Raw genomic sequence first — 16560 nt, 5'->3', positions numbered from 1 at the left:
CAGCTCAGCATGGACATGGAGAGTAGGAACCTGGCTTCCCCGACAGGGGGTTAATCAGCATATCAGGAGCAGCGCAGCACTATGGCAGTGTTATACTCTTGTTCACACCACTCTTCAGCAATCGGGTTTGACGCCGCCATAACGCAAGATTGAAAGGCCTGACGGGTTGTGTTAATGAGCATTCGTGAGATGCAAATGAATGCAAAAAGCATTTGCGCCACTGCCAGCAGGAGGAGCCATTGGGAGAACTGAGACATAATTTTATGCTGGTGGGCTTCTGATATTTGGGTTCTCCACTCGAGTCCTGGAGTCGGATCTTCAATTCCCGGAGACTTCAGGCTAATCCTGGAGGATTGGAAACCCTAAACTTAAAGGGAGAGATGGAGAGGGAATCTGGAGGAGTGGGCCAAGCCAGCTTGAGGCATGGCCACCAGGAGTGGGGTAAAGGAAATCAGGGATGCAAGAGTGGCCAGGAAACTAGGAATACTCAGAACCTCATGGGGATGGAGGGGGTTAAAGAGATAGCTTCCGGTGAAAGCACCTTCCAAACCTGCCGACCCTACCACCTAGAGGGGCCTGATGGGTTCCTGATTCTCCTATTTCTTACGATCATATGGGAACAAATGAGAGAAGGAATTTGTCCTCATCTCAGTCCTAAACATCTGACCCTCCGTTCTGAGTCTAGGCTCTCCAGCCAGGTGAAACAAGCTGTCAATGGACAATTCTTGAAAAACATTGTCCCCGCTCCCCCAGTCTGTTACTTTGACATGCAATGGTCTCGAGTGGGAGATCTGAAACAGACACCTTCAAAAGCTGAGTTGGAGTTGAGTAAGCCTGTGTGATAGCCCCCATACTATTTACAATCTAATAATAATAAGAATCTTTATTGTCACAAGTAGGCTGACATTAACACTGCAATGAAGTTACTGTGAAAAGCCACTAGTCACCACATTCCAGCACCTGTTTGTGTACACAGAGGGAGAATTCAGAATGTCCAATTCACCCAACAAGCACGTCTTTCGGGACTTGTGGGAAGAAACCGGAGCACCCGGAGGAAACCCATGCAGACACGGGGAGAACATGCAGACTCCGCACAGACAGTGACCCAAGACGGGAATAGAACCTGGGGCCCTGGCACTGTGAAGCAACAGTGCTAACCACTGTGCTACCATGCTGCCCAATCTATCTAACGAGGCTGTCATTCTCAACGTCTAACTGCCCTCAGGTGTGCGTATTAAATACCATCTTGGTGGAAAATTCTTTAACCTTGTGCCGAAACTAAACTGACCACCATGGGCACACCTGGTCCACAGTTTGTGGGTGACTCCAGTGCTGTTGTTCACGCTGCACCAGGTTTGTGAGCCATTCTCAATCTCTTCAATTCTGCGTGCAAGAAATGCTTCCTGTCCTTGAATGGTAACAAAACTCATGTCTTGACCCACACCCGATTAGCCAAATATTTCACCTCCCATATTTGTTGAAGGAGAAAAAATGTTGAGAACTTCCAAACCCTTGGCAGCTACCTCTGTCAAAGGGGTTCCATTGATGAGGAGGTCCAACACCCAATCAGCTTTGACAGCTCAACCTTCTACAAACTATGGCAGCGAGTATTTGACAAAAACATCCTTGTGAGTCAAAATTTACAGAACAATTGTTATCAGCACACCCCTGGACCACAGTGGGATCTGGACCGTGTATCAGTGATGTATAAGAGTGCTGGCAAGTGGTCCATTTGGAACAACGTCACGCACCAGGTCCCACAGCATCTTCTTGCTTCAAACCGTATTGCCTTCTGGACTCATATGTTTTCCTGAGCCTTGTGTTCCAGTTCACAATGAAGTTCACAGTAACTTCATTGAAGCCTACTTCCTTTTCATTTTTTTCATTTTCAGTACCCAGGTATCTTAAGGTGGTCTCTCTGGCTACAGAAAAGGCAGGAAACAGCAACAGCAGCCTCCAGGCATCTGCAGCCACCAGCAGGAGCAAGCAGCAAACACAACTTGCAGCTGTGAAATGCTCTGACAACTGACAAGGCCAATTCCTCTATTGCAATCGCCTTCAGCTGTGCAGCTAGAGGCTGCTCACAGTCAAAGGGAGTGAAATTGAATTTCAGCATTGAAGGCACAGCAGGGCTCTGGCCTGGAGGTCTTTGCCCCTGTTATGGGTCTTCACAATATTTAAAGATGGCTTGAAGTCCTCACAGATGTAAAGGCCCTCATCACCCCCCCCCCCCCCATCCCAGGGGCGATCTCCGACCTGGAACACTTCAGTCCCCTCCTCCCCCGCCTCCCCCGAGCTTTGGACCAGCAGCTTTGATGCCCTTGAGCGACATGCCGGAAGATGGAAATGGCTTCTCACCTACTCAAGTCCCCTCAGCAGCCATTGCGCCAGCTTCATTTTTAAAAAAGAGTACTAAAGGTTGCCCGCGTGAATTCCCGCTGGGGAGTCGGGCAATTCTCGGCAGGCCGCTGCATTAGACTTCAATATCGCCAATGAGATTGAAATGAATGGAAATGAGGGCGAATTATATTCTCGCCTTTTTTTTTGGGCGTGATCAGAAGCTTGCCGTCGGGAACGGGCCGGGTGAATTGCAAAATGGTTCACGCCCGCCGCATATCTCGATTTTGGCCTTTCCCGCTATTTACCTGGTGCGCCCGGGTCCGTGCGTGTCGGGCGCAATGCGATGCTTGAATCGTGCTCATCGTTGCCCAGGTTGGTTTGAATGAATTGGATCTTATTAAATGGATTATCAATCAGTGCCTATAATCAGCACGCAGGCAGACAAGTGAAAGGATGAAATGTGTTTCTGAAAGAACAAGGTGTTAGGGGGGTTTTGTTTAGTTATTGTATTGAAGTTAAGACGACCTTTTGCTTTTTTACATAGAACATAGAACAGTACAGCACAGAACAGGCCCTTCGGCCCTCGATGTTGTGCCGAGCAATGATCACCCTACTTAAACCCACGTAACCCGTATACCCGTAACCCAACAATCCCCCCATTAACCTTACACTACGGGCAATTTATCATGGCCAATCCACCTAACCCGCACATCTTTGGACTGTGGGAGGAAACCGGAGCACCCGGAGGAAACCCACGCACACACGGGGAGGACGTGCAGACTCCACACAGACAGTGACCCAGCCGGGAATCAAACCTGGGACCCTGGAGCTGTGAAGCATTGATGCTAACCACCATGCTACCGTGAGGCCCCACGGCCTCTTTCGTCTAGTGTGTTCCTGTTTGATTGTTTCGGGTGGTTCGCTCAATTTGAATATTTTTTAACAAATGTGTCTTTAAAAAAAACAACGGTGGTGGATTGACAGAATCTTTTATTCAGTTCTGGAATGTATGACAGGCGTCAAGAATAAAATAAGCACCTACATGTTTAACTTGTTCCTTCTGAAAGGACCCGCTTGTGGTGCTATGTAGGACTAGTTTACATTTTTATTCATTAAAGGGATGTGGGCTTCGCTGGCTCGGCCGACTTATCATTCACTTCATGGCCATCAGATGTCCAGGAGGTTGTTATTCGTAGGTGGCCTGGTCAAGGGCTTGGCCGACACAGAACTCACTTGAGTTTGGTCATCTGGACAAAGGTGCAGTGGCTCCTCGCTTTCTCTCGCAGCCCCACCTCGCTCTCCGCACGGGCCCAGACCTGCTCCTCCCCTACGAGTTTCATGGGCCTCTCGTTGTACGGAGTCAGGATCCTCAGCTCGGATATCCCACCGCCCGTCTTCTCTTGTTCGCGTTGGTTGTGGGTACGTTTCTCCTGCAGGAACACAAATGGGGATGTTGTGAGCTGGCCCCCTGATGCACCAGATGTCGATGGTACCTGGCATGTGTGGGCACTGCGCATAGGCAGGGTGGGGTTCTGCTGAGGAGTACCAGGGGGTGTGAGGAAGTGCGCGGGAGGTACATTGCTGGGGCCCTGCCAGGTGGCAGCGTGTGGGATTGGGGTGACTTTCCAAGCGGTGAGGGCAATATGGAGTGCGGAGAGGACACAGGGAGCACTTACCTTGGCTGAACAGAGTAGGTTCCCTTGTGCAGGCTGCTGGCAATAACCAGTGCTGTCATTGTTGCCCAGGCAGGATTTGTCACCTTTCTGGGGGGGTCTCCTGCCAGCCTCTCCTCCACGGCATCCTGCATTTGGGTGAGAGTTTCCTCGCTGCCATGCTCCTAGTTTGAATGACAGCGAGTGCTGTGGAGCTGTTTAATTAATTTTAATTTAATAATTTTTAATAATCTTTATTGTCACAAATAGACTTACATTAACTTACATTGCAATGAAGTTACTGTGAAACCCCCTAGTCGCCACATTGCGGCGCCTGTTCGGGTACACGGAGGGAGAATTCAGAATGTCCAATTCACCTAACGAGCATGTCTTTCGGGGCTTGTGGGAGGAAACCGGAGCACCCGGAGGAAACCCACGCAGACACGGGGAGAACGTGCAGACGCCGCACAGGCAGTGACCCAAGCCGGGAATCGATCCTGGGACCCTGGCGCTGTGAAGCAACAGTGCTAAGCACTGTGCTACCGTGCCGCCCTGTTTAAATACAGCACCTCCTTTATTGAAGTGTTTAGATGACCCCCCGGGGTGGGTAAATCAGACACTTCGTGCTTGAGGCGGATCGTTTTTCACGTGAGAGGAACAAGGTTTTGGAAGACCCTGAGAATTGGGGCCCGGATTGCGCCCCCGAGGCCGACAGGAATCCCTCCGATTTTTGTGCCAAAAATTATATTTTGTCCTTTTTTTGCCCAGAAAAGTCCGCCTATGACTGGAATGTTGTCAGGGCCCTTAGCTCTTCATATATTCAGTGCCTCCAACCATTTCCCCATGTCACATGAAGAGAATTGAATTGGCAAATGCTTCACCCTTGTCTTGTTGACTCTTGTGCTCGAGTGAAATGGATCTGCTGTGAATATGTACAGAGATATGAAGAGGAATAACATTGTGACGTAAAGTCATCTCACCCTGTCAACCATTAATTTAACATTACCTATTGCTCATATATACACAGCGTGAGAATCTGCCAAATACCTGAAATGGAAAACATTTGCAGTGTTATGGGGAAAGAGCAGTGGGTGTGGGATTACTGGGAAACTATATAATAATAATAATCTTTATTAGTGTCATAAGTAGGCTTGCATTAACATTGCAATGAAGTTACTGTGAAAATCCCCCAGTTGCCAAACTCCGGCGCCTATTCGGGTACAGAGGGAGAATTCAGAATGTCCATTTCACCTAACAGCACGTCTTTCGGGACTTGTGGGAGGAAACCGGAGCACCCGGAGGAAACCCACACAGACACAGGGAGAACGTGCAGACTTTGCACACACAGTAACCCAAGCGGGAATCCAAACTGGGACCCTGGAGCTGTGGAGCAACAGTGCTAACCATAGAGCTGGCAACGTACCAGCCTCCCCGAACAGGTGCCGGAATGTGGCGACTAGGGGCTTTTCACAGTAACTTCATTTGAAGCCTACTTGTGACAATAAGCGATTTTCATTCATTTAATTTCAGTTCAAAGGTACAATGGACTGAATGGGCTGCTACTATTACTGTATTGTACGATAATTCAGCAACTTGCAGTTTACAAGTCCATGCATGCTTTAGATGCTTAGTAATCTCTTCATTGTTCAGCAATCATTTCATTGATCACTCCTCTGTGAAGCATCGTGGGATGTTCCTCTGAATCAAATTTATCAACTTGATTTATTGCTGTTAATGTGTCACCAGCCAACCACGAGGTTTCCAGAAGATTCTTTCCCCAGTGATTCAGGTGTTTGTTTTACTGAACAGGCCAGTGTGATATTTTCGATGTTGAAACTCTGCTTTTCGTTTCAGCTGGTTTGCTAACTGTTTAGTTAATGATCAACAAAAAAGAAAATGCCAGCAGTGCTTCTGCGACTCCCCCTCCCGTTAGAACTGTGATTGTAATTGGGTCAAATGGTTTTCAACAAACCACCTGACCTCTTGGTGGTCAGGAATCGAGTTGGCCCTTAGTGTGGGTCTAACCAGGTGTTGGAGTTAGCAGAAATCAGTGAGATTTGAGTGTGCCCAGGACGCCATGCTCAGTCAATCATCAGTGATTCTACTTTGGTGCTATCTTGCTGGAGGATTGGTGGGACAGGTACGTCCGTCTTTACTCTCTCAGTACAGTGTCTCTGGGACAACCTTTACAGCAACCTATTGACCGTACCTTAGAAAGATCTTGCCTTAGAATAGCGCCCATCAGAGCCTCAAGATCTTCCAAAAGCGGATAAACTTCTCTGGAATCGACCACTCCTTGTAATACTGGATAAATGGCTGCCAATTTTCACACAGCAAGGCCCGGGAGACAGCAATGTAAGAAATGGCTGGATTACCTGTTTGTCTTGGTGACGTTGCTTAAGAACATCGGGGGGAGAACTCACCTCATAATCTTTATTATTGTCACAAGTAGGCTTACATTAACACTGCAATGAAGTTACTGTGAACAGCCCTGATGCACTATCAATTACTACAAGACGAGAGTAGAGAATAATCGAGGCTTTATTAAGCAGAGATGTGTGGCCTCCTGCAGCTGCTGTCGAAATGGCTGCAGCTCGGTGAGCACACACATTTATACCCCACCTACTGGGCAGAGCCAGCAGGCAGGGATTTACCCCTGTACCTCTGGTACAGGAGCCTTACCGTACTACATCTAATATACAGTTACTACATCTAATATACAGTTAGTGGTGACGACCACATTCACCCCCTGTTAAAAACAAAATCCAGCGGGGGTGGTGGAAAGATTTACAGTTCAGGCAAAATCTACAAGGTCGGGTGCCTTGATCCTCCGCTGTGATCGCCTCGGTCCCGGTGGTGATGCGGGCACCGACTTGGTCGCCTGTGTCTCCGGGAGCGTGTTGTCCTCGCCTTCATCCCCGAGTGGAGCCAGTGGGAGGACGGATCGTCCTGGAGTGGGGGCTGCAGTGAGGTGCGCTGGGGGGAGGGTGAGTGGCGCTGGGGCAATCGGAGGGGTGGGTGTCGGGTGGTGGGCCGTGGGTGGGGATCCAGCTGGTGCCAGGTCCCCGAGGGAGACTGTGTCCTGGCGCCCGTCGGGGTTCGCCATGTAGGCGTACTGCGGGTTCGCGGGCAGTGGTTGTCCTCTTTCCACCAATGGGTCCGCCTTGTGGGTCTGCACGTGTTTGCGGAGGAGGATGGGTCCAGGAGCTGTTAGCCATGTTGGGAGTGTAACCCCGGAGGTAGACTTCCTGGGGAAGGCAAGGAGACGTTCATGGGGGGTTTGTTAGTTGCAGTGCAGAGTAGTGATCGGATGGAGTGGAGGGCGTCGCGGAGGACCTCCTGACAGCGGGAGACCGGGAGATTTTTAGACCGTAGGGACCGCAGGACGGCCTTCCAGACCGTCCCGTTCTCCCTCTCCACCTGCCCGTTACCCCGGGGGTTGTAGCTGGTCGTTCTGTTCGAGGCAATGCCCTTGCTCAGCAGGAACTGACGCAGCTCATCGCTCATAAAGGAGGATCCCCGGTCGCTGTGGACGTAAGCGGGGAAACCAAACAGCCATTTTGAAGGTCGCTTGCAGCCGGAGTTATTAACAGCCGGCTGCTACGGCTGTGACCCACAGATTTGGGCGATCGGGAGCGCCGCAATGGAGGCTCCCCGACCCTCCCGACACCCGCCTCCCCGACCCTCCCGACACCCGCCTCCGAGTTTGACAATGCCTGCTCTAGTCAGTCTATCACAATCCTCCTCACAGTTCACAATTTTGTGTCATCTATAAAAGGGAAATTATGAGGGAGCACTTTAATTATTCAAATTAGTCTGGAATAGGAATAGTGAATGGAAAAGAGGAGTGGAGGAATTTGCGGAATGTATTCAGAGTAAGTTTCTACATTAGTATGTTTCTAACCCAATGAAAAAGGAGATATTGCTGGATCTGGTTCTGGGCAATGAAGGAGGTCAAATGTCAACAGGGGAACATTTCGAGAATAGTGAACTCAGCTTATAAACTTTGGTTAGTTATGAAAAAGGACAAGTAGCAAATCCAGAGTAAATTTACATAATCGGAGGTGGAATTCTACACCTCACACCATTGCAAAGTCTTCTTTACTGCCTGCCGTATCTGCGTGCTTAACTTCAGTGATTGGTGTACGAGGACGCCCAAGTTCCGTTACACGTTCCTTCTCTCAATCTATAGCCTTTCAGATATGATAATAATAATAATTATTATAATCTTTATTGTCACAAGTAGGCTAACATTAACACTGCAATGAAGTTACCGTGAATCAGTGGTTAGCACTGTTGCTTCACAGTGCCAGGGTCCCAGGGTTGATTCCTGACTTGCATCACTGTGAGGAGTTTGCACGTTCTCCCCGTGTCTGGGTGCGTTTCCTCCGGGTGCTCCGGTTTCCTCCCACAAGCCCTGAAAGATGTGCTGTTAGGTAATTAGGACATTCTGAATTATCCCTCAGTGTACCCGAACAGGTGCCAGAATGTGGCGACTAGGGGCTTTTCACAGTAACTTCATTGCGGTGTTAATGTAAACCCATTTGTGACAATAAAGGTTCTTCTTATTATTAATCAAGAACCTATGTATCTCTGTTTTAAAGACACTCAGTGATTTGGCCTCCACAGCCTTCTGCGGCAAAGAGTTCCACAGATTCACCACCCTCTGGCTGAAGAAATTCCTCTTATTCCCCTTTCTGTCTTTTGTTCTTTTTCATGTTCCCCCCCCCCCCCCCCCCCCCCTCCTCTGACGCCCTGCATCGGTTTCCACCCCCTGCCATTTTAGTTTAAACCTTCTCCAGCCACTCTGGCAAATATTCCACCTGGGACATCAGTTTTGGTCCTGCCCAGGTGTAACCCATCCAGTTTGTACAGACCCCACCTCCCCAGGACCGGTGCCAATGCCTGAGGAATCAGAAACCAACACCCCCTCTCCCCCCTTGCACTTACATCTCTTCAGCCATGTATTGATCTGAAACATTCTGCTATTTCTCCTCTGATTAGCACGCGGCACTGGTACTGATCCCAAGAACATCACCCTTGATGTCCTTCTTTTCAACTTACTTCCTAACTCATTGCATTCTGCTTTTAAGACCTCATCCTTTTTTTTTACCTCTGCTGTTTGTATTAATGTGCACTGGCTGTTCACTCACCCCCTCCAGAATGTCCTGTAACTGCTCCGAGTCATCCTTAACCCGAGCACCAGGGAGGCAACATACCATCCTGGAGTCTTGCTTGCGGCCACAGAAATGCCGGTCTATTCCCCTTACAATTGAATCCCCTGTAACTATTACATTCCCACACTTTTTATCCCTCCCCTCTGCAGCAGAACCAACCATGGTGCAATGAATTTGGCTGCTGCTACTTTCCCCTCAGAGGCCATTCCTCCGAACAGTATCCAAAACGGTATATCTGTTTGGCAGGGGAATGGCCACTGGAGATTCCTGCACTGCCTGCCTGGCTCTCTTGTTCACCTGGTGATTACCCATTCCCTTCCTGCATGTGGAGGCTTATCCTGCAGTATGACCACCTCTCTATATTTGTTATCCATGATACTCTCCGTCAGACAGATGTTCCACAATGTGCCCTGCCACTGCTCCAGCTTCAAAATGTTTCTAGGAGTTACACATGGAGACACTTCCTGATCACATGTTGGCCCTGGGCATTGTAAATGCTCCCAGCTTCCCACATACAGCAGGACAAGCACACCATGGCTTTGAGCTCTCCTGCCATGACTTACCCTTTAAATTAAACTCAAAATCAAATAATCAATTATTCTAGTGCTCTTATTCCCTGGTCATCGTTAAAAAGAATATCGCCCTTACAAACTGTAGATCTGAAAATATAGATCTTACATGCTACAAGCACTAAAAGCAATAAATATTGACCTTACCGTACTCACCAAATCAGCTGCTTCCACTTGCGCCACATCACTTTTGAACCCTGAGGTCAATTCAATGGAGTGACGGTGGCATAGTGGTATTGTCACTGGACTAGTAAACCCGAAACCCCAGGTAATACTCTGGGGACAAGGGTTCAAATCCCACCACTGCAAATGGTGAAATTTGAATTCAATATAAATCTGGAATGAAAATTCTAAATGACGACCATGAAACCATAGCCGCTTGTCGTAAAAACCCATCTGGTTCACTAATGTCCTTTAGGGAAGGAAATCTGCCGTCCTTACCTGGTCTGGCTGACATGGGACTCCAGACCCACAGCAATCTGGTTGACTCTTGACTGGTTCACAAGGGCAATTAGGGATGGGCAATAATTGCTGGCCTTGTCTGCGACGCCTACGTCAAATGAATGGAAAAAAAGCTCATGGGCTCCGAACTCCGAACTCCAAGCTGTCACTCCGCTCTCTGGCTCACTTTTTCTCACGCTCCCTTATCCTGCTGTCTCTGCTCTGTGTCTCGCTTTTTCTCACGCTCCCTTATCCTGCCGGCTCCGCACTCTGTCTCGCTCTTTCTCACGCTCCCTTATCCTGCAGGCTCCATTCTCAGTCTCGCTCTTTCTCACGCTCCCTTATCCTGCCGTCTCCACTCTAAGTCTTGCTCTTTCTCACGCTCCCTTATCTTGCTGGCTCCGCTCTCAGTCTCGCTCTTTCTCACGCTCCCTTATCCTGCTGTCTCTGCTCTGTGTCTCGCTCTTTCTCACGCTCCCTTATCCTGCCGGCTCCATTCTCAGTATTGCTCTTTCTCACGCTCCCTTATCCTGCCGTCTCCACTCTCAGTCTTGCTCTTCCTCACGCTCCCTTATCCTGCTGGCTCCGTTCTCAGTCTCGCTCTTTCTCACGCTCCCTTATCCTGCCGGCTCCGCTCTCAGTCTCGCTCTTTCTCACGCTCCCTTATCCTGCAGGCTCCATTCTCAGTCTCGCTCTTTCTCACGCTCCCTTATCCTGCCGTCTCCACTCTAAGTCTTGCTCTTTCTCACGCTCCCTTATCTTGCTGGCTCCGCTCTCTGTCTCGCTCTTTCTCACGCTCCCTTATCCTGCAGGCTCCATTCTCAGTCTCGCTCTTTCTCACGCTCCCTTATCCTGCCGTCTCCACTCTAAGTCTTGCTCTTTCTCACGCTCCCTTATCTTGCTGGCTCCGCTCTCAGTCTCGCTCTTTCTCACGCTCCCTTATCCTGCTGTCTCTGCTCTGTGTCTCGCCCTTTCTCACGCTCCCTTATCCTGCCGGCTCCATTCTCAGTATTGCTCTTTCTCACGCTCCCTTATCCTGCCGTTTCCACTCTCAGTCTTGCTCTTCCTCACGCTCCCTTATCCTGCTGGCTCCGTTCTCAGTCTCGCTCTTTCTCACGCTCCCTTATCCTGCCGGCTCCGCTCTCAGTCTCGCTCTTTCTCACGCTCCCTTATCCTGCTGGCTCCGTTCTCAGTCTCGCTCTTTCTCACGCTCCCTTATCCTGCCGGCTCCGTTCTCAGTCTCGCTCTTTCTCACGCTCCCTTATCCTGCTGTCTCTGCTCTGTGTCTCACTCTTTCTCACGCTCCCTTATCCTGCCGTCTCCACTCTCAGTCTCGCTCTTTCTCACGCTCCCTTATCCTGCCGGCTCCATTCTCAGTCTCGCTCTTTCTCACGCTCCCTTATCCTGCCGGCTCCATTCTCAGTCTCGCTCTATCTCACGCTCCCTTATCCTGCCGAGCGGACCGGCTCCGCTCTCAGTCTCGCTCTTTCTCACGCTCCCTTATCCTGCCGGCTTCGCTCTCAGTCTCGCTCTTTCTCACGCTCCCTTATCCTGCTGTCTCTGCTCTGTGTCTCACTCTTTCTCATGCTCCCTTATCCTGCCGGCTCCACTCTCAGTCTTGCTCTTTCTCACGCTCCCTTTTCCTGCCGGCTCCACTCTCAGTCTCGCTCTTTCTCACGCTCCCTCATCCTGCCGGCTCCACTCTCAGTCTCGCTCTATCTCACGCTCCCTTATCCTGCCGAGCGGACCGGCTCCACTCTCAGTCTCACTCTTTCTCACGCTCCCTTATCCTGCCGTCTCCGCTCTCAGTCTCGCTCTTTCTCACGCTCCCTTATCCTGCCGGCTCCGCTCTCAGTCTTGCTCTTTCTCACGCTCTCTTATCCTGCCGAGCGGACCGGCTCCACTCTCAGTCTCACTCTTTCTCACGCTCCCTTATCCTGCCGTCTCCGCTCTCAGTCTCGCTCTTTCTCACGCTCCCTTATCCTGCCGAGCGGACCGGCTCCACTCTCAGTCTCACTCTTTCTCACGCTCCCTTATCCTGCCGTCTCCGCTCTCAGTCTCGCTCTTTCTCACGCTCCCTTATCCTGCCGGCTCCACTCTCAGTCTCACTCTTTCTCACGCTCCCTTATCCTGCCGGCTCCGTTCTCAGTCTCACTCTTTCTCATGCTCTCTTATCCTGCCGGCTCCGCTCTCTGTCTCGCTCTTTCTCACGCTCCCTTATCCTGCCTGCTCCACTCTCAGTCTCGCTCTTTCTCACGCTCCCTTATCCTGCCGGCTTCGCTCTCAGTCTCACTCTTTCTCACGCTCCCTTATCCTGCCGGCTTCGCTCTCAGTCTCACTCTTTCTCACGCTCCCTTATCCTGCCGGCTTCGCTCTCAGTCTCACTCTTTCTCACGCTCCCTTATCCTGCCGGCTCCATTCTCAGTCTCACTCTTTCTCACGCTCCCTTATCCTGCTGTCTCTGCTCTGTGTCTCGCTCTTTCTCACGCTCCCTTATCCTGCCGGCTCCGTTCTCAGTCTCGCTCTTTCTCACGCTCCCTTATCCTGCAGGCTCCATTCTCAGTCTCACTCTTTTTCACGCTCCCTTATCCTGCCGTCTCCACTCTCAGTCTCGCTCTTTCTCACGCTCCCTTATCCTGCCGTCTCCACTCTCAGTCTCGCTCTTTCTCGCGCTCCCTTATCCTGCCGGCTCCGTTCTCAGTCTCGCTCTTTCTCACGCTCCCTTATCCTGCTGTCTCTGCTCTGTGTCTTGCTCTTTCTGACGCTCCCTTATCCTGCTGTCTCTGCTCTGTGTCTCACTCTTTCTCACGCTCCCTTATCCTGCCGTCTCCACTCTCAGTCTCGCTCTTTCTCGCGCTCCCTTATCCTGCCGGCTCCGTTCTCAGTCTCGCTCTTTCTCACGCTCCCTTATCCTGCTGTCTCTGCTCTGTGTCTCGCTCTATCTCACGCTCCCTTATCCTGCCGAGCGGACCGGTTCCGCTCTCAGTCTCGCTCTTTCTCACGCTCCCTTATCCTGCCGGCTTCGCTCTCAGTCTCACTCTTTCTCACGCTCCCTTATCCTGCCGGCTCCGTTCTCAGTCTCACTCTTTCTCACGCTCCCTCATCCTGCCGGCTCCACTCTCAGTCTCGCTCTTTCTCACGCTCCCTTATCCTGCTGTCTCTGCTCTGTGTCTCGCTCTTTCTCACGCTCCCTTATCCTGCCGGCTCCGCTCTCAGTCTTGCTCTTTCTCACGCTCCCTTATCCTGCCGGCTCCACTCTCAGTCTCACTCTTTCTCACGCTCCCTTATCCTGCTGTCTCTGCTCTGTGTCTCGCTCTTTCTCACGCTCCCTTATCCTGCCGGCTCCACTCTCTGTCTCGCTCTTTCTCACGCTCCCTTATCCTGCCGGCTCCATTCTCAGTCTCACTCTTTCTCTCGCTCCCTTATCCTGCCGTCTCCACTCTCAGTCTCGCTCTTTCTCACGCTCCCTTATCCTGCCGTCTCCACTCTCAGTCTCGCTCTTTCTCACGCTCCCTTATCCTGCCGGCTCCGTTCTCAGTCTCACTCTTTCTCACGCTCCCTTATCCTGCCGGCTCCTCTCTCAGTCTCGCTCTTTCTCACGCTCTCTTATCCTGCCGGCTCCGTTCTCAGTCTCACTCTTTCTCGCGCTCCCTTATCCTGCCGGCTCCACTCTCAGTCTCGCTCTTTCTCACGCTCCATTATCCTGCCGGCTCCGCTCTCAGTCTCGCTCTTTCTCACGCTCCCTTATCCTGCTGTCTCTGCTCTGTGTCTCGCTCTTTCTCACGCTCCCTTATCCTGCCGGCTCCGCTCTCAGTCTCGCTCTTTCTCACGCTCCCTTATCCTGCCGGCTCCACTCTCAGTCTCGCTCTTTCTCACGCTCCCTTATCCTGCCGAATCCACTCTCAGTCTCGCTCTTTCTCACGCTCCCTTATCCTGCCGTCTCCACTCTCAGTCTCGCTCTTTCTCACGCTCCCTTATCCTGCTGTCTCCGTTCTCAGTCTCGCTCTTTCTCACGCTCCCTTATCCTGCCGGCTCCATTCTCAGTCTCACTCTTTCTCACGCTCCCTTATCCTGCTGTCTCTGCTCTGTGTCTCGCTCTTTCTCGCGCTCCCTTATCCTGCCGGCTCCACTCTCAGTCTCGCTCTTTCTCACGCTCCCTTATCCTGCCGGCTCCGTTCTCAGTCTCACTCTTTCTCGCGCTCCCTCATCCTGCCGGCTCCACTCTCAGTCTCACTCTTTCTCACGCTCCCTTATCCTGCCGGCTCCGTTCTCTGTCTCGCTCTTTCTCACGCTCCCTTATCCTGCTGTCTCTGCTCTGTGTCTCGCTCTTTCTCACGCTCCCTTATCCTGCCGGCTCCATTCTCAGTTTCACTCTTTCTCATGCTCCCTTATCCTGCCGGCTCCATTCTCAGTCTCGCTCTTTCTCACGCTCCCTTATCCTGCCGGCTCCGCTCTCAGTCTCACTCTTTCTCACGCTCCCTTATCCTGCTGTCTCTGCTCTGTGTCTCGCTCTTTCTCACGCTCCCTTATCTTGCCGGCTCCATTCTCAGTCTCACTCTTTCTCACGCTCCCTTATCCTGCCGGCTCCATTCTCAGTCTCACTCTTTGTCACGCTCCCATATCCTGCCGGCTCCATTCTCAGTCTCACTCTTTCTCGCGCTCTTTCATCGTCCCACCTCCGCAGCTTTTCCTGTGATTACACACTTTGAAAATTTCAAATGGTGGGTTCAAATCCCATCATGGCAGCTTGAGAAATTTAAATGAAATTAATAATTTTAAACACATAGAATATAAAACTAGTCTCCGTAATGATGACCATGAAACTTAATTGATTGTTGTAAAAACCCATCTGGTTCACTCATGTCCGTTCCGGTAGGAAACCTACTCTGACCTCCATGTGACAGCAGGGAGGAGGCAGGGGTCAGTGGGGGAGGGGAGAGAGGGGGGAGGCGCGGTGGGTTTGAGTATTTGTTCCCTTTCTGAAAGTTAAGGACAACCTTCCTGGCCGAAGTGGGGGGGGGGGGGGGGGGGGGGGGCAATTGAGGCCTGTAATTGGCTAATCAGTGGTGGTGGGGTGGCTTCTACACCACTTTGAGAAGCTGCAGTTTGAAAAACATTTAGAGTACCCAATTCATTTTTTCCAATTAAGGGGCAATTTAGTGTGGCCAATCCACATACCCTGCACATCTTTGGGTTGTGGGGGCGAAACCCACGCAGACACGGGGAGAATGTGCAAACTCCACACGGCCAGTGACCCAGAGCCGGGATCGAACCTGGGACCTCGGTGCTGTGAGGCAGCAGTGCTAACCCACTGCGCCACCATGCTGCCCCTGGGAGCCACACAGTTAATACTGGCGACCGTCCCATGGGTTAGGTGGGGTCTGGCCCTCCGAGTTGGGGACCCTATTATGCAGGGGGAGGCTCTCTTGGCGGCAAGTGGAACTCCCACAGAAACACCCCCCCTTCACTCTGTCCAGGGCAACAACCTCCCACCCCCACCCAATGACCTCCATGTCTAGTGTCAGCAAGCCAAACCCCGGTTGGTGTGGTTCTGGGGCATTCCCCATGATGTTGGCTCTGGGTTCTATAGCCTCAGCAGTGCCCCCTGCTGGGATTGAAGAGCCACCTGAGTATCCTGCAGATCTTGGGGGTGGGTTCTCTGCTCTTAATGGGACAGAAGTCCCGAAACTAGCATTGAGTCTCCTGGACATGGCCCTGGTGGGGGTTCCCCCCCTCCCTGGCCTTCCTGCCCACCACTGAGGCAACCACTTGCCACCCTTAAATTCAGCCCAATAAAACCACCATGTAGTAGGTACTGCTGACAATGTGAGCACCGCAGTTAACATAGAACATAGAACATAGAACATTACAGCGCAGTACAGGCCCTTCGGCCCTCGATGTTGCGCCGACCTGTGAAACCCCTCTAAAGCCCATCTACACTATTCCCTTATCATCCATATGTTTATCCAATGACCATTTGAATGTGTTTAGTGTTGGCGAGTCCACTACTGTTGCAGGCAGGGCATTCCACGCCCTTACTACTCTCTGAGTAAAGAACCTACCTCTGACATCTGTCCTATATCTATCTCCCCTCAATTTAAAGCTATGTCCCCTTGTGCTGGACATCACCATCCGAGGAAAAAGGCTCTCACTGTCCACCCTATCTGATCCTCTGATCATCTTGTATGCCTCAATTAAGTCACCTCTTAACTTTCTTCTCTCTAAGGAAAACAGCCTCAAGTCCCTCAGCCTTCCCTCATAAGGTCTACCCTGCATACCATGCAACATCCTGGTAAATCTCTCTGCACCCTTTCCAATACTTCCACATCCTTCCTATAATGCGGCGACCAGAATTGCACGCAATACTCCAAATGCGGCCGC

General features: G+C 51.2%; 1 protein-coding gene across 2 annotated transcripts in view; it reads left to right on the top strand.

Annotated features, from left to right (window-relative positions):
* Positions 1–5953: 5953 nt before the first annotated feature.
* LOC119970740 (hepatocyte growth factor activator-like) overlaps positions 5954–16560 on the top strand; it is a 107854-nt gene continuing 97247 nt past the window's right edge. Inside the window, exon 1 of one of the 2 annotated variants that reach the window (XM_038805849.1) lies at positions 5954–6132. In XM_038805849.1, the coding sequence (XP_038661777.1) occupies positions 6070–6132 (63 nt within the window). In that variant the 5' untranslated portion in view covers positions 5954–6069. The remainder of the gene's footprint in view (positions 6133–16560) is intronic. The other variant, XM_038805848.1, reaches the window with a different exon arrangement.

The sequence above is a fragment of the Scyliorhinus canicula genome, chromosome 8 (genome assembly GCF_902713615.1).
Source record: "Scyliorhinus canicula chromosome 8, sScyCan1.1, whole genome shotgun sequence".
NCBI classification, from domain to species: Eukaryota; Metazoa; Chordata; class Chondrichthyes; order Carcharhiniformes; family Scyliorhinidae; genus Scyliorhinus; species Scyliorhinus canicula.
The sequence above is the reverse complement of the archived record's forward strand: the minus strand, read 5'-3'. Positions and strand labels throughout refer to the sequence as shown.